This window comes from Micropterus dolomieu, linkage group LG08 (genome assembly GCF_021292245.1).
Source record: "Micropterus dolomieu isolate WLL.071019.BEF.003 ecotype Adirondacks linkage group LG08, ASM2129224v1, whole genome shotgun sequence".
In the NCBI taxonomy this organism is placed as follows: Eukaryota; Metazoa; Chordata; class Actinopteri; order Centrarchiformes; family Centrarchidae; genus Micropterus; species Micropterus dolomieu.
The window spans coordinates 28267198-28285839 of NC_060157.1; the positions used below are offsets into that span (position 1 = coordinate 28267198).

The window sequence follows — 18642 nt, forward strand, 5'->3', positions numbered from 1 at the left end:
TGGCTATTCTGCATCTATGTTTTATCTTAAATCTCATTGGGGGTTTCTTTACATTTGTATGTGACTGTATTTATTTGAAATCCTAAAGGTGTTATCATTATTTAATTTTTTTATGTCACTTTTCTTCCCTCCCGAATCAATGCCCACATCTGGTCTTTTACAGAAATGTCAATAAAAGTCAAATAGCAGTTCAGTCTGGTTATCAGGCAGACTATTTTTTCTTAAGTGTAGTGTAACATTTTAAGTCAAACCTTCTCTCTGCCCTCCTCTAGACCAAATCTAACTGAAGTTAAGTCATGTACAGGAGGGTTTTTCATAAAAGGACAACTACACAACTGTGCACATTTGAACAGGCTTTATTATTATGTATTAAGTATTTTAGTTTGGCCCCTCACAAAATCACCCGTATCAAAATAAAAATCGACTTTTAACATTCAAACGTTTTAGGCCTAACATAGCATTTTTTGTAGTAAAGTGCAAAGTTCCTCATCACCTGAAACAAATACTTAGAGAATAATGTATTAACTGTGCATAGCAACATTTTTTTAAACAAAGCAATAACTACTTTTAAAGCACAACTATGAAAAGCAAAGTCATCCTATAGCCTATGTAAACTGTTATTAACACATTGCATTTCTTTTTCTAACATCATGCCAAGCAAACAGACTTTTCAAAGTATCCATGCGCACACACATCCTTACTCTTTGGCTTGCAATGTTTAACTCTACCATGAACCAAACAATCACAACAATCCATACACGCAGGACTCATTCAAGTAGATTGTTTCTAGCCTTGCGTGTTCGCTCTCCTTCGGGTCACATAACCGTGGCCTCTTTACAAAGATACGGGTCAAAAAGGCTTTCTATGGTGATGGAAAAACTGGGAAACTCAAGAAATTAAAATATTGTGTTATTATTTTCTATGCTTGGGACAGGAAGGAAAATTAATTCAGAAGCTTTCAGAAGCTCTGTCTGCTTAGCACCTGTTGTATCAAAAATTCATGTGAACAGGTGAAAGTTCTCTAAACAAATTAGATCAAATCTGCAAAGTGGTAGAAAATCCGGCATCAGAGACGTTTTGCCAAATTTAGTTTGAAGTTTTTGAGTCCTTCCAGCCACATTCTGTCATCATACATTCACATCCGTGTGTGTGTTCGTATACAGCAAACAGCTTCTACAATAAAGCACCTTAGTTAAGTTCAGGAGTACGTAACACAGGTTTAGCATGAGATTCACATTGGCAGATCCTCAGTGCACAGTTAGTTATAAATCAAAGTTCTGTTATCATCCAGTGTCGTCATCTCAGGGTTTGAGGCAAAATGTGGCTAGCTGCTCGAGTTCTTAACCGTTTAAGGGACATTCAAAGAGAAGACGGGTGCAACTCTAACACAGATGTTTAAATCCTTAACATCTTTTGCAGTCACGGATCAAATCCAAAGTGCTTTCATAGGTGTAAATATATATATATATATATATATATATATATATATATATATATACACACATACATACATACACACACACACACACACACACAAATCAAGTCCTCAGTTAGACCCCTCTCTCTTCCTCGTCGTCCTCTTCTCCATCCTCTTCCTCTTCATCCTCTTCTTCCTCTTCCTCCTCCTCCTCCTCCTCCTCCTCCCCCGGGCTGTAAAGCTCATCAGCCAGCTCACTCCGGTCGTGTCCTTCCTCCTCCTCTTCCTCGTCCTCATCCTCCTCCCCCTCGCTCCTCATTTCCTCCACGCTGCTGTCATCGAGGTCGTCGTCGTCGTCATCGTCGTCCTCCTCCTCCTCCACAGTCTCTTCCTCATTCTCCTCCTGCTCCTCCTCCTCGAGATCGGAAAGCTGACCTGCTGAGCGGACACATTTAAAAAAAAAAATTCTTCTTGAACTCTGGTATTAAGCAGACACTTTAACATGAAATATGATACATTGAAACTGCACTTATGTTATATTTATATTTTAAAAATAGACAGTTAGCAACTAGATGGTGAACAGAGTGGAGCATTTAGCAGCTAAAAAGAGGGAATATTGGGGCTTACATTTATCAGATGGACAGAAACATGAAAATAAATGCAGATGTTGCTTTGTGTCTGCAGGATGTGTAAATAGGTTATAAACTGTGTGCTAACAAGTTCACAGTAACTACTTTATAAGGTGATAATTTGTCACTGGTGCATTTTCAGTTTTTGTTCTCCAGGGGTCGTGTTACAGAAAGTTCCTATTTTAAGTCTTGAGTTAAGAAAGGAACAGTCTAAATTAGGATTTTTCTCAATTTGGTATTACAGAAGCAAATCCTAACTAACTTTAGGAATCCTATTTCATCCTAACTTATCTCAGGTTAGGAAATCCTAAATACTCAATCCAACATAGGTTATCAACTTTTATGTCTGTTACCTAGCAACCAATACCACTTTTCTCATTTCGTCGAGCTAAAGGGCTTTTAATCGCTGTTTTGGTAGTTTCTTTTAATGAAACATACACTGAAAATGGAGCAGAAACAACAACTATGATTGAACTTCAATTCAGATGACTTAGAGGTGTTTGTAACCTCCATTGAGAAATCCAAATCCACATAATGCTTAACTGGGGAGATTAGAAAGAGAGAGAGGGCTAAAATAGTGGACACAGTCTCCGCGGCATATCCGGCATCCAGCGGAGTATTGATGCTGTCAAAAAGTTTACAGTGATATGGAGACAAAGGCACTGTTGTGTCCAAAGAACAGAGGAAAACGTTGGTGGCTCCTCCTGTGATCCCTCACTGATCCCGGCAGAAGGCTACTCTTCTCTGGAAAGTTAATAATGACGGTAAAAACAAATAGGCTAATAATAAAGGCTGCGGGCTAACGTCATCATGTTTTTCATGTATTTCTTGAATTCAACAATCGCCTTCTATCAAAGACTTGCATTAGGATCCTTTTGTTAGATCAAGCCTTGCCATTATGTTATATAATGAGACGTTATCTAGCGTTACATCGCCTACAGCCTTTCTAGTTTTGTCATCAAACGCATCGGTAGAATCAATGTTGACATTTTGTTGATTTTGTAAAAGGCTTAAAGTGAGTCTAATGAGCTCACTGAATAATATCAGGCAATATCTTTGAGCATGGCACATGGGGATGACAGCGTTCAGGACAAACTGAAATTTGAGGATGATTTAATGAATGAAAACTCCTTACACACGGTACTAATGACAGCAACAATGTGGCATGGTAGTTCCTCATCAAGGAACTTTCTCATTTCTTCTTCCATCATCACTCCAAGAACCTCCGTCTCCATGTCCACGTATTCTGGATAGAACATGTTTTTTCTTAGCTGCCTACGGCACCTAAAAAGCACACGCACACACACACTGTGGATTAAAGGTTCAGTTTTGGCATATTTGCTGTCACTATATCCTGACAGTAGTACATTAGACATAATCTGATGCTCCTGATGCCATTTGCAAGGATCCGCCAAAACAACCAATCAGAGCCAGGAGCAGTCTCTAACGCAGTGTCAATCACTGCTCATGCACACGCTGCACAGCCTCCCTCCTCACGCACGCTGTGACTCAGTCAAGCTCAATATCTTCAGCTCGTGGCTTCTGAAGTTTTGCAAACACAATGTTTGAGAAACCATCACCCAAAAACTGCCCGTCCCTCCTTTGTCAACAACAGCGTACAGTACAAAAAAACGTGTGTGAACACGTCCCCACTCCACATCGAGCTTCAGGCTCATTATGTTCATTACCATGGCACTTATATATCGTACTTGCACTTATCGTACTATCGCACTTGTATATGGCAAGGAGGCTTAGTGGAGTGATATGAGCAGAGGAGAGACACAAGGAAAGTTTGTGTTGTATGATCAATTGTTACATGACTGCCCCTTTAAGGCTTTTTTAAAATTAGATTTCCAAATGTTTGATTTTCTAAGCAAAAATGCCAAACATGCTGGTCACAGCTTCTTCAAATGTCAGAAATGTCAGGTTTTCTATTGTCAAATAAAACAAGCTATCAAAATAGATCACTTTGGACTGTGGGAAATTTTAACAAACTTTTTACTTTCTGACATTTTCTAAACAATGCGGTCAATCAATCAATCGAGTAAATAATCAGCACATGATAATGAAAATAATTGTTAGTTGTCGCCCTGAATGAATATAGGTGCAGTACTTACTGTTTTCCTGTTGTCTTGTATGCCTGAAAAAAGGTACAAAACAGATGATTGGACACAAATCATACACAAAATGTTTATTTTTGCTAAATCAGATAATGAGAACTGAGAAAGACGAGGATGGATAAATTAATTTGGTCATCGTAGTAAGGGTTGTTGCAGCCTTATGCACAAGGAGCAAGACTGCCTGGGAATGTCTAACAAATGTTAACTTGTTTTTGTAATGTACATATGTATTAAAAAATGTAGCTGCCATCAAATTTGTCTCTGTTTATTCTAAAACTGAACACTTCCCACCTACATTAATTACATTATGAACTCCACTACCTATCTACATTAACGTTTACTAATCATTGAAAAGTTGATTCACATAAACGACTTTACACTATTTACTACAACTCAAAGGCAAGTTCAAATACGTAGGTGTAAAGAGTATGTGATTTGTGCTTAATGGGCCAAAACATGCAAACAGCTCGTCAGCGCTGAGCGATGTGACTCACCTCGATGAAGCGGAAAGGGTCGTTTTCCGCCATAAGGCTTTCGATGCCACAGCGGACCTCCTGGAGACGGGCCTGGTCCTGGCAGATCCTGGAGATGTTCTTCTGAATCGCCGGCCCGTTGGTGTCACAGTGAGTACGTGTGCATTCTCGCAATCTGGTGACGAAGCGGTGCACTTTGGCCTTCATCTCCTCACCCAGCCTGGTCAAGCCCTGCTCCGAGTCGTCCATAAACTTCTAGATGAGGGGCGTGATGAGGAGGAAAAGAGAAATAACACAGGGCGTCATCAGGATGACAGTGCTTTTGCTTTGGGAAAAGTACAGTATGATCAGTCAATTGACAGAAAACAGGCAACTATTTTGATCAATTAATCATTCGTAATTCATTTTCAAGGCAAAAATGCCAAACATTCACTAGTTCAAGGCTCTCACAAGCGAGAATTTGCCTTTTTTCTCTCTCTTATATTACTGTAAATTGAATATTTTGTGGTCTTGAGGTTTAGGTTGGACAAAGCAAGGCGTTTGATGACTTCACTTTGGATATTGTGATAGGAGTTAAATTTTTTTATAGAACAAATACGTGATAGTTGCAGCCCTAATTCAAATTCATATACTGAAAATGCCTTACATGTAGCACTAAAATAGAGTAATTACATATGAAAAACACCTATAAAATAAGGTACTGTCAATTAAAAACAAAAGATTGTGATCGCTTTACCAGGTATGTTGAAGATTTCAGTATGCCAGTATTAGGTCAGAAGCTCAGTGGTGCCATCAATTCAAATGTAACAAAGCAAACACTAATTTCTAGTCTTAAACTTGGTCAGCCCTGTTGTATTTTAAATGTGTGCCATCGTACCTTATTCTGTCGCTCCTTCTCCTTCTGCTCCTGGAGTTTTCTCTCTGCCATGCTGTACTTCCTTTCAACCCTGTACAGCTGCTTGTCCAGTGTGCCCTGGAGAACATGAAGAGCAAAAAGCACAGAGATAATGATTTTACAACTTCAAATAATTCAAAAGACATAAGTGTAGGGGCTGAAGGGCTGAAGACATAATTGAGTGCTAACTGTGCCAATGACAAATACTCCTCCTCCTCCCCTATTGAAACATCTCACCTCAACGTTTTGATCCACAGGAAATGTTATTTCTTTTATTGAATAGCTAACAGTAGAAAACTGACAATATTGTGTGTGTTGTGTTACATGAAGCCAACTCTGGCTTCACAGATCTCAGCTCTAAATAGCGTCCTCATCTCTTCAAGTGCTTTCAAATGAATTATATTTTAACCACTGCTGCCTGAACACCAATAAATAAGAGCCTACAATTTTGCCTACTAACAAATCCCAGTATTCTCTTGAACTTTAGCTTTATAATATCACTGTGGTCCTGAGCTGAAATTCGGTGTAATGGTAATAAAAAAGGTGTCAATATTTATCTGGTGTTTGATGCACATCGGCTCCCATTCATTGTCCTAACCCCGGCTTCCTGTTCATTTTTATCCAACTTTCTCAGCAATACGCAACACATTTGAAACCATTGCTCCTAGCCAGAGCTGTTTTGACCAATTTAAAAAATTTCAACCGTTTATAAACAAGTTGAGAGGAAAATGTTAATCTATAAACCCAATAAAAAACAGTTACCAGCCAGCAGTGACTAATATTTACCTTAGGAAGATTATCCAACTTACATTACAGAGATTTTCGGTTACTTGAATTTATGTCATCCAGCCTGTGCTACCAAGTGGGGGGGGGGTGTTCACAACGCTGCCGCGACAAAACAGAGCAACCGCAACATATTGTTAACATAATTTTCCAGGACAACACAAGACTTTCCAGGACATTTGACTTACTTTCATTTTCCATGCCTGGAAAATAGGTCAACTGTTTTCCAGGTTTTCCAAGACGAGTGGGACAACAGGTTTCTGGACTAAATATCTATAACAATGAACTGGAAGCCTCTCAACTTCACACTCTGCTCAGGAGAATGGAAGCACAGGAAGTGGACTGAACTCTCCCATAAAAAGACCAGAGAGTCATGTGACTCATTCATTCATTTACACACAGAGCCATCCAAACACTGACGATATCCATTCATCAGGATTCCAGACTCATCACAAGACTTTGTGCGAGCCAAACAATCAAAAGGTGGTTAAACCGAATGGAAGAGGCTTCAAAACGCAGAGCTCCAACACATTTATTTCTGAATCATTCATTTTGATACAAGGATTTAGTGCTAATTAATAAAGAGAATTAAATATAACTATGGGGGATGTTGCGGGGATAAAAAACAAAAAAATTCAGTCCCATTGAATTTAAACTGCAATCGTTCTGTAGGCTTCCTGAGCATTTCTATAACATTTAAAAGGTGTGAGAATTTCCTACGTTATGTCCCTTTATAATAATCCAGAATTTTCTAATCTGTGCAGGAACCACGATGACAATGAAAAGGGTACCTTGAGATCTTTCATCGTGTTTTTCAGGGTCTTGATTGTGTGTCCAGAGTGTCCTCCTTCTATGGTGCAGGCGTTGCACACGCACACCTTGTCATCCATGCAGTAATACCTGGAGACGCACACCAAGTAAAAACTCAGATAAACCTTATAAAGGACAGCTCAGTATTGAAATAACAGGTTGGACTCACTAAGGAGTGAGTGCCGCTCCAAATGCGGCGAAAAACGCAATGTGGGAAATATGGAGTGGAAAAGATATTAATGTAAATATGTTTGTTCAGTTGGGTTTTGTATACGTTATTGAAACATAGTATGCAAAAGAATTAGCCTTGGTGTAGAAACTTGTAGTAAGATCCAAGCCACACCAATTCACACTCCCAGCATTACTTGATAATGAAAATAGCTTCAGCCTGAAACATACAATATAATATAAAAATATACATTGTTCCACTGTGTTCCGTGTATCCGTAGTTAATATCAGCTGGTCATCACTGACTCAAATAGCTTCAGTAAGTTCCCACCTTTACAAAATATTAACAGCAATATATGAGTGCACATGCCTCCTACCGGTATATCTCATCATGATCTGGGCACTTCCTCTTCCAGAAGTCATTCATCGGTTCTGTCAGCGGGTGCTCGCGGAACGCCGGCAGCTCCAGATGTGGCTTTACATGCTCCTGGCACATCGACACCTCACACTTCAGGCACGTCTTGACCGCGAACATCGACGCAGCAGCGGCAGCACCAGCAGCTTCCTGCTTGCCACCCTCTTCCTGAGAAACGGAGGCAGAGGAGGACCCGTCCCCAGCAGAACTGGAGCCCGACGCCTCGGCAGCGACTGAGGGGCAGTAGTCACATGGAACTGCAAACACACTCCTGGCTGGCTGCGCTGCTAGAGAACACGACAGCAGTTCTCTGGATTTTAAAGCTGTAGCTGCTGCAGTGGTAGCTCTGCGCCGGTGACGGTAGTCATCAGAAATATTGGCTAGTTTGAAGTTTTTCTGAAAGTTGATGCCACACCGGTGGCTGTCGCGGCACTCTGGGCAGCGAAAGCGACCTCTATCAGCTTGCCGCTTTAGGCGGTCCAGGCAGGTCTTGCAGAAGTTGTGGCCACAAGGAAGCAAGTAAGGGTCGCGGTACAGGTCCAGGCACACCGGGCAGGTGAGCTCCTCTTGCAGGACGCTTGACTGTTCTGACTGGGCCGAGGCCATGCCAGTTTTTAGACTGTGAAGTCAGAGGGGTGAGCTGGAGGCGGGAGGATGTGGTGGGAGATGAAAAAGGATGAACAGAAGGATGGACAGAAGTGGGGAAAAGGTGGATGAGGAAGAGGTGGGGATAAAGGGGATTCTTTGTTTAAGTAATTTATAAAGCAAAAATTCAAAACATTTGATTTGCAGCTTTTCAAGTGAATGTCTTTGAGTCTTAAAACTAGAAACATGAAGAAGTCACTTAAGGATCGTTGACAGAGCTAATTTTAATTAGCTAATTAATCATTTATACTATAAAATATCAATATGAAAAATGCCCATCAACCTGAGATGATGTCTTCAAATCAGACTAACAGTTCAAAACACAAATGCTCACATTACAGACGATGGAAAGATTTCACCTTAATAAATACCTGAAGCAATTAATAAATACATCAAAAGTAGTTGCTGCCCTCCTCATTTGTAGAATTAGAGAGGAAACATGAATTGATTCATTGATTAAGTAATCAACAAAAAATCTGTATGCAACTGCTTTTAATAAATCGATTAACCAATTTTTCAACATTTGCTTGTCCCCAGGCTCTCAAAGCTCATATAAGGTTTAAAGTGATGGTTAGATAACACAAGCAGATGTCTATAGACAACATAAATACTTGATTAATCTGGAAGACAATCTGCAAACGATTCAGTAATAAAAACAAGTGTTAGCTGCAGCTCTTAGTGTGATTAGGCCTCCAGTAACCAAGTTAACTTTTGTCTTATTTCAACCATTGTGTGAAACCGATTTACCCACCAACAACACTTCCTCCTTCCACAATGAAAATAATAAAAATGAAAGTAAAACTCAACTTTAGGTCTTGCTACATACAACCGCCGGAACAAGGTCAGCTGTCCTGCTGCTCAGTTAAGCTTGTTAAAATAAAAACACACACAGTCTCGGCTCCGTTTAAAGGCTTTGACCCTGAGATAACCTGGAAACCTACCAACCTGTGCTGTTTACATGAAACGTAAAGGTGGTGTCCCCCTTTACTGAGCAAAGGTTTCCAGTCCGTCACCTGACAGCCTTGGACATAACACAGGCCTATAAAAAGCTGCTCTAAAAACTATCACCGTTTATTTAGTATGTTTTTCTGACGAACCAACAATTAGCTAACGTTAACTTGCCTCCCCGGTGTTAGCTGCACTAATCTCCCCCCCTGGCTGCTCAGTTGTTGGGACGGTTGATGAGCTAAAAGCAAAACACGACGGACAGACAGGCTATTAACGCTACTTACGTTGACAATGCGGGCACTTGCGACGTTATGTTGTCTTCGTACAAAGATGAAACACTGATTTACCCAGAGCTTCAGAAGCTCACACAAGATGAGGCTAACGTCTCAGACGATGCACCTGCCGTCCTGCTGCTGCTGCTGCTGCTGCTGCTGCTAACATGGTAACACGTTACGACCGTTAGCTCCGTTTGTTTTTGTTCCCACAAACAGCCCTGTCTGTTTTAGCAGTCCGGGGAAATATTCCAGTCATCGGGCGTTTAGTTGCTCATCTGGCGTTTTCGGCATTTGACACAAAAGGACGTGTAGACACACACACTCACACACACACACCTGTGAGACAGACAAACAGACGGCTGATAGTGGGCAGTCTGATGCGGGGAAAGTGTTGCCTTCAGGGCGACTCGGAAATTCACTCGACCGCTTAGGGCGCTGGTACATGACGGCTGTCACACGTTGTTGTAAGCAAGCTGTTCTTATTAATATAATCAATTAATAAGTCTTATGTGTCTTCTTGTGTGTGTGTTTTCTCTTTTTGTTGTGTTTTCTCATCTGTTCATGTGTTTTTTTTAAACTGTTGTGTTTTGTGCTTTGTTTTTTCCTAATCTGAAATAGGGAATGAAAAAAAAAAACATTTCTGCAAACATAATCATTCTGGTAGGACTCAAACAGCTAGGAAATAAAATTGAACACCAAATGATGTTTTATAAATTAATTGTTACTTTCTGCCAAAAAAGGAAACAGCCAGCACAAAGTCTGACTGCTTTCTGAAAGTGATTTCTACTAGGGTTTTAAATCCAGTCAGTCGCACACAAATAAACCTCAGTGCTAACAGATAAAAAACTAGTTGAGTAAGTCACTTCATTGTTAGAGTTGAATGAACTGAAGATGTATAGCAGGCTATGCTGCTACCGCCATCAGCTCATAAAACTACAGGCCATTCAGGAGTGCCGACAACATGAGCATAAATCAAATGATTAGTTCCCATCATATCATCTTTTGGACATTAGGGGGGGTTTTGTGTGTGTGTGTGTGTGTGAGAGAGAGAGAGAGAGAGAGAGAGAGAGAGAGAAATATTGGATACTAATACATCTTTGGACATTAAATGGTTAATTCAATTAAACCACGTCAGAGGTTTAGAGTGACAATCACTATTTAGTGTAACTGCTAAAAACTACACACTGCTTGGGCTGCTGGAGGGCTTGCACACCACAATATTTTCACCCCAGGTTGGAAACTGGATTGAATCCTAAAATAAATTTGTAATAGATCAGAAAATGTGGTAGCATGATATCAGATATTATCAGTGATTGTGACTGTGCAGAAAGTTAAAGAGGGGCATATCTGATTTTATTTACTAATTTTACATGAAATTATTAATAAGTCTCCAGGCAAACATATTGGAGAGGGTCAACATTTCGTCTAGAAAATACACAGGTATTTAAGACACAGGATTCCAATTTCAATTTAGTGTTACAAACAAAATGTTCATATTTTATTTAGTGATGTTTAGATGTTTGATGCAACAGACACATTATTTCATGGATTTTAGGTACATTAATCTGCAAATTTAAAATGGATTTCTGTAACTGTACTGACAGATACTGAGATACAGGACACTACCATTTGGCAACCAATCCATCCACCAAATTTCAATAGTAATGTAAAATTCTGGCCAATTCAGCCCCCTGCACACATGGAGCCTTCTGTGTCACAGTTCAGCCACGAGGTAGGGCGGGGCTTGAACATCCGGATTCGAAACAGTAAAACTTACCCTGTATCACCAAGTATTGGTATCAAATGTCTGGTGAAATTCTTAGTGTCGATTTAAACCAGGTGAACAGCAGCTGGAAACTCAGAAGGAACAGTTTCCTCCAGATATCTGAGCCAGAGCACCAGTATGATGCACAATAATGAAGGTTCGATTCAGCATGAAAGTGAGAAGTGCTCTTTGCTAGAGACAGTATTTTATATAACTCAAAGGGGAAGACTGAAATACAATGAAAAGACAGGTAAAGAACTAACCTCCCATGAGCAAATGTTTAATTACAAAACCCCCTTTTCCATAAATATTGATATGTGTATGAAAAACCCGTATTGAAGATGGGGTAAATTATTTATTTATTATTCACAACAGAAATGACAAATAAATGGACACAGGCCTATGAAACTCCCTTTTCCCCATCAATTCAAATAATAGGTACAACCTATAAAAATGTCAACCTGATTTTGAAAGAAAATGTTTTATATGCCTGTCCACCTTTGCAAAAATCACTAACACAACATGGTTAAATAAACCTAACTTAAATATACCACTATATCGTCTACTCAAATATCTAAGCAACTATTACAGGTTGCCATGACATTCACAGTGCCAAGACGATAAAAACTACTGATATTGGTGATCCCCTGACTTTTCATGCATCACCATCTGTGGTTTTGTAAAGGAAAAAAGTCTATAATGTTGTCGAACAAATGTTTGTTGAGTATTTATTATACTCCCAAAGTGTTCCTTGTGAATCACTGTCCGAACATGTGAGGAAATCCCACTTTGAAGATGACAGGACCCTGAATGGTGAAGCCAAGATAGAAAAGCATTGGGCTCAGTGCTGAAGCATCAGGTTCAATCTCTGCTACGGCCATTATTTTCTTCCCTCCAGCACAAAGAATCACGTCCTGCTCTTCACGCCCCTGTGGCATCGTGGGAGAATGGCATAGCTCTCCCTAGACTGGAAGGAGGATATCTTGGATTTCTGGGATTCCCCACACTTCCCCCTTGATCCACATTTCATCGATGCGTCTCCATTTCTCCTTCATTGCTTTACTTTGTTTATCACATAGTTCAGAGTCAACTTTTTCTTCCACGATTGCATCCAACCTTGATTTTGAATCCATTTGCTCAATCCGGAGCCCTTTCCCAAAAAAAACAGAGGCAAAAGGTAATGTCCTCTACTTGGTACTTGGCATACTTTGATCTGTCATACGCTTTCTTCAATAATGTGACATACTGTTGCAGGTCACGGTCAAACGTGAGCTCAAGAGATTGCTGTGCAGGTTCTCTTGTTTCTTGTTCCTCTTCCTTGTCCTCATCCTCCCAGGTTTGGTCGTCTGACTCGTCATCCTCTGTGGACGGCAGTTCGACTTCTTCATCATCCTCTTCTTGCACCACCTGAGGCTCTACCTCAGGCCAAAACAACAGCAGAACCAAAAGGTAAAACTCAGGGCTTCTATATCCTCCTTTTGTGCCCAAGAATCTGTGTATTATTGTTTGGAGGTCTCTTACCGGGGTCAGCCGGGGAGAGTTTTGCAACTTGTTGCTCAAGATGATGTTGGAGAGGATGTACCTCTCAGCTGCTTTGACATCGTCAATTGCTGTCTCGTAGATGGTCTTCAAATCATCTCGGATTGCCTATAAATCAGACACTATTTTCTCAGCCTCCGCAAACCTAGCACGGCTTCCATTTGACATGAAAAGGCTGTGATTCAGACAATCTAGAAGGTCTGTAAAGCTGCTGGATTCAGCTGCTGTTGCTGTTGTGTAGTGTTCGTAACAAACAAACATGACTCTAAGGATGTCATGTCAGGCTTGGAGTAGGTTAGGTACCATTCAAAAAAGCTAAACTTGGCTTTAACTTCCAGTTCTAAATTTTGGATCAAACTCCTGTGTTTCTGTGAGGGATAAGATGTTACTGCTTGGAGTTTCTCAAAGGCTACATTTGCCACTTGAATGAAGCCAAAAAGGCCTCTGTTGTTGAAGAAATTTGAAAGGCTTACAGTACCAGCTTTGTCCTCCATTCCAGGGTCCTCTTCTTTCTCAGCTTTCATCTCCACATCTTTAAATGCGTTGAATGCCTCTTTTACCATGTTTGACATATCCTCCAGTTGATTTCCTCATCAAACAGTTCTTGTAAATCTGCCCAAGAGTGTCAGCTAAATAAGAGTTGTTTGGAGCTCTTCTAATAGCTTTCTTTGCCCATTCTTCAGCTCAGAAGAACAAAACTACAGGAGAGGAGGAAAAGAAGGTCAAACGCAACAACATTGTGAATCCATACGTGTCTGGAGTATCAGAGAAACTCAGGAGGATTTTCAACAAACATAACATCCCTGTGTTTTTTAAACCCATGAACACACTAAGACAGATGCTGGTACACCCCAAAGACCGCACACCCAAACACAAGAAAAGCAATCTAGTGTATGCGGTCCAATGCAGTGAGGAATGCACAGACATGTACATTGGGGAGACTAAACAACCACTACACAAACGTATGGCTCAACACAGAAGGGCCAACTCCTCAGGTCAAGACTACATCTGAAGGACAGAGGACACTCGTTTGAGGACCACCAGGTGCACATTTTAGACAGAGAAGATGGATGGTTTGAAAGAGGTGTCAAGGAAGCCATCTACACCAGGGTTGAGAAGCCGTCATTGAACAGGGGAGGGGGTCTACGCCACCACTTATCCCCCACTTACAATGCTGTCCTTTCATCACTTCCCAGGAAACTCAACAAACGTAACCTATTGGCCTCAGGTGAAGATACCAACGATGGTCGTTCAGTCTTGGCCACCGGTAGTCTTGACGACTGTCGTCACAGCAACCAGGAACACTAACGAACCAGCAGTATCGATGACCCTGGCCAACGACCCCACTGAGGTTAAATAGCTGAGTTTCCCTGCCAGTCAGTCAGAACTGAAGAAGTCCTTTGGATGAGGGACGAAACGTCTTCCAGTATCTTCAACCAAGTCCAGTTGCCCTTGATTTTAACCTTCGTTGGATAACTATGACCTGGATGACTGAGAATCTTCATAGACATCTGCTCCGGTAAGTGTGTTCAATAGAAGGCAGCCGATATTACTGAAGTTGCAATAGGCTAAACATCAAAATATGACGATCTGTTATGATGTCGAGCAGCCCAGTGTCGGTGTTACACCAGTGAACATGCCCAAAGTCACAGCAATGGGGTTTCACTCAATGACACTCTTCAAATTGACGCTTTTAACACAAGAACCGCCAACGGGTCAAATTTACCCGCGTTTTTTTTTTTTATTGTATATATCTTTGTTTCAATATAATATTCAAGTCTCCCAGTCTCTGACTTTTCCTAAAAGTGTGTTATGTAGCATATTGTTAAAAAATGCAAATATAAAGCCAGATTTAAAAAATGGGCATTTATACCTATAAGCGCCAGCGGGTAAAATTTACTCCTATAGAGAATACATTTTAGTCATTTTAGCGCTGTTCATGTTGCGCGTTTAGATAAACATTCTATGTTGTTATTGGCAACGCCTTTGCCACTACAGACATTACACTTGCTCAGCCCAGTGAGTGAAAGTGAGTGAAGTGCTGTGAAAGATCTGAGGGATAAAGCAAGGAGAGCTTTCTATGCAATAAAAAGAAACATTAAAATATATATTCAAATCAAAATCTGGCTTAAAATTTTCCAATTTCTACTAGAACCGATAATTCTATATGGTAGCGAAATCTGGGGGCCAAAACTTAATAATGAATTTGACAAATGGGACAAAACAATCATAGAATCTTTCCATACTGAGTTCTGTAAGAGCATCCTGCAGGTGCAGAGAAAAACACCAAATAACCTGTGCAGAGCAGAGCTCGGCCAATACCCCCTCTTACTAAAAATACAGAAAAGATCACTTAAATTTTACAATCAACTTATCAGTTAACCCCCAGTCATATCATCACAAAGCCCTAACATACCAGGAGCTGAAACCAGAGACGAGTCCCCTCAGCCAGCTGGTCCTGAGGCTCTCTGCAGTAACAAGTCCCCAACAGCAACACCAACTCAAGCAGACCAAACCAAATAATCAGCAAGCAGAAAGAAAAATAAATTGAATACTAGAAAGAAACGACCAAAACACAAAGTAAATTACAATGTTATCTGACCCTAAAAAGAGAATTCACACTGGCATATTACCAGTACAATAAAATGTCCCAAACTAAGAAAAATGTTGACAACAAACAGACTGAGTGAACTCAGCCTGGCCATAGAAAAGGGTCGCCACAGACAGAGCTGGCTACCACAAGAAGAGAGACTCTGCTCCCAGTGTGACAGGGGACAGGTAGAGACAGAGCTGCACTTTCTAACCACATGCCCCAAATATAAAACACTAAGACAAAAACACTTTGCAAACATTTCCCAAATATACCTCGAATTTGAATTCATTTCAGACACACAGAAACACCCCTATTTACTGGGAGAAATGCCCAAATGTGAAATAATTGCTGCAAAATATGTCTCCTCATGCCATGAAGTGAGGACAACCAGTAGAACCTCAGATTTTCAAATTATTATTATTATTTTGACAAGTTTTATATTTTAGTTGTTTTGTTTTTACATTTGATACTGATTTCTTTTTCTTTTTTATTATTATTATATTTTAATCAATGAATTAAAAAAAATATATTAATATTTATTTTATTTTTTAAATATATTATAATTTTTTTACACACACACACTCACATACGCTTACCGTTTTATTTATTTATTTTAACATATATATTTTAATTTAACACACACACACACACACACACACACACACACACACACACACACACACACACACACACACACAGGCTTACTGCTTTATTTATTTATTTTATTTTTTAACACACACACACACACACACACGCTTACTGTTTTATTTATTTATTTTATTTTTTTAACACACACACACACGCTTACTGTTTTATTTATATATTTTATTTTACAAATATTTTTTAACACAGACACACGCTTACTGTTTTATTTATTTTATTTTTAATATATTTTTATTTTTTTAACACACACGCTTACTGTTTGCGCACCCCCTAGAGGCAGCTCACTCACCCCCAGGCGTGCACACCACACTTTGGGAATCACTGATATATAGTATACATGTATAAAGTTTTACATCACCGTGTAGGTTATTGTTTAGCAAAGGTGTGATCATTATACATTTTCAGTTGTGTAAAAGTACACTTTGAATGTGACTATAATACTATATAAACACTACAAAAGTCAGTCTTTTTTCTAAATTGTAGGCTATGCTGTATTTAAATTGAGCTGGGTTTAGAATATAAGGCAAAGTAACAAAATGTTCACATCTAGTCAAAATGCGGCTATGGCCACCTGCAGGAGGAAAACAAGTGTAGAAATTGGCACAGCAGGATGATAACCCACTCTTTTACTATGTAAAAACATTTGCCCCCTCACCATTTTTAACTGCTCCCTCAGTCACTTCAGCCCGCAAGAACCACTTTGAACAGATTAGTGTTTGTACGAGTGATTTATGAGAAGGTGCTGCATCAATTTCCTCATATGTGGATTTTTTAATTAGATTCGGAAAATTATTTGGTGGTGGTCCAGACCTTTCGTAGGACTCGTGCATTTCTGCCCAACCTGTTTTTCACTAATAGATTGTCTATTCCATTTCTTTTGAGTAATTTTGCGTTAGAAAATCCCATAAATTACACTTCATAAATATGCTGACCATATCCTGTTTGATCAAGATGTAAGTCTAATAACATCATCATTCATTGAAATTTGCTATTGATGCCATAATATTAAAACAACTTAAATGATGCACTATAAATCAACAAAATTCGGGATAAGACTGAAGATAAATACTGAACATGTTTTCAAATTCACTGCTTTTTATTGGTTAAATAAATTATTATTTATTCTAGTCATTATTACAAGAACTACATAAAAGGGAGGGACGAAACGTCTTCCAGTATCTTCAACCAAGTCCAGTTGCCCTTCGTTGGATAACTAGGACATGGATGACTGAGAATCTTCACAGATACACTAAAAAGGCTTTTTAAAATTCTACAATTTTAAAATAGGCCTACATTCAGAACAGGGTTATGATTTTAAATATGACTACTACTAAATTGTGTTTCTAGTGCAGCAACAGCAAAGTCACTTTTAAAGGGGCTACTGTATTTCGGCATAAGTTTCTCCATGTCTAAACAGGAGTGATAAAGTAACCTATTGGCTTTTTAGGTTATATTGCCCTTACTTACATTAACAAGCAGTGGTCAACTCGATCAATTTGGAAGTTATCTTCACTTCACATGCTTCACTTCTCCTGGGCTGCCTCTCTGCTCTACTGATTATACTGTCCATGGGTGTGTGTGTTTAAGCTCAGCTCAGTCACAGAGAGCAGTATATCTATGAAATGTGAATGTCTAAAGTCTAAAGATCGATGACTAAATGTTTATTATATTTACATTTACTCATTTGGCCGACACATTTATCCAAAGCGACTTATGTTACTTCATAACATATAGACTATGAATCATTTATTGTTTTTAAACAGTAGCCTTAAAAAATATGGCTAGTTAGAATTTAAAATAAGACTATTGATCAAAACACTACATCGCCAAAAAAAAGGTTCCTTGAATAATTTAGAAATCTTTTTAAAAGGTCATTATTTTTAGAGTCGGGTTTGCAACTCTTGTAATTATTAACAGTCACAATAAAGCAATGAATTAAATTAATCAAAAAGGGGGGAAAAAAACTATTTCAGCAGCAGTTGGATCACCATGAAGGTGATGAAAGATTAATAATAAGATTGATGCACCATGAGCTCCAGTTTGATAACAGCACACATTCTTATCAAATAGGCTATTGCTCAAATCATGTTACTATACATTTAATAAGAAAATCAATTAAACATAAAAAATAAATGTGTAAACACATCTTGTGACCTGTTTGAGTTCCTGCAGGTGTGTGGGTGACTAAAGACTGTGTTATGATGTTATTTACAGTATACAGCTTTAAGCCACACCTTCTGCATGCTTTACATTCTTGTATCTTTGATCAGGCATTCAGTAGGCTATAACTCAATGTGTTGAAAAAGGTAAATTATGTAGTGGGACAACGGTGTGGATTTGTGTATTTTATATTAATTAAATTTGGAGCTACTCCAAATTCCTCTTTTCCTCTCCCAGAGAGGAGCAGGGGGTTAAAGATCAACTTCAACAGACTGCTGAAGAGACCCCAACGGAAGGGGGGTGGAAAAGTTGCTTTCTCTAAGTGCTATCCCTGACCATAAAAC

The 18642-nt window shown here is 39.4% G+C and overlaps 2 protein-coding genes across 3 annotated transcripts in view; one reads left to right on the forward strand and one right to left on the reverse strand.

The window, feature by feature from the left end:
• The window catches only part of ano11 (anoctamin 11), a 106276-nt gene that overhangs the window by 30710 nt on the left and 56924 nt on the right, over nucleotides 1-18642 (forward strand). The window lies entirely within an intron of this gene.
• Nucleotides 1524-9967, reverse strand: zgc:92594 (uncharacterized protein LOC436996 homolog). Of its 2 annotated transcripts, none has more exons than XM_046055295.1 (8): nucleotides 9588-9967; nucleotides 7673-8350; nucleotides 7109-7217; nucleotides 5517-5612; nucleotides 4661-4894; nucleotides 4164-4186; nucleotides 3182-3330; nucleotides 1524-1852 (listed from the first exon to the last, which is right to left on the reverse strand). In XM_046055295.1, the coding sequence occupies exons 2-8, from the start codon at nucleotides 8314-8316 to the stop codon at nucleotides 1551-1553; spliced, it is 1557 nt and encodes a 518-aa protein (XP_045911251.1). In that variant the 5' UTR covers nucleotides 8317-8350; nucleotides 9588-9967; the 3' UTR covers nucleotides 1524-1550. The 2 variants fall into 2 exon arrangements, with proteins under 2 accessions (XP_045911251.1, XP_045911250.1); XM_046055294.1 differs by having other exon boundaries at nucleotides 1524-1855.

Excerpts from the sequence above, each read along its gene's own strand:
- zgc:92594 (XM_046055294.1), bottom strand. The coding sequence starts at position 8,316 with ATGGCCTCGGCCCAGTCAGAACAGTCAAGCGTCCTGCAAGAGGAGCTC. Across the intron at positions 7,218-7,672 it reads GATCATGATGAGATATACCG|GTATTACTGCATGGATGACA; the intron begins GTAGGAGGCATG and ends GTGCGTCTCCAG. Across the intron at positions 4,187-4,660 it reads ACCCTTTCCGCTTCATCGAG|GCATACAAGACAACAGGAAA; the intron begins GTGAGTCACATC and ends ACCTTTTTTCAG.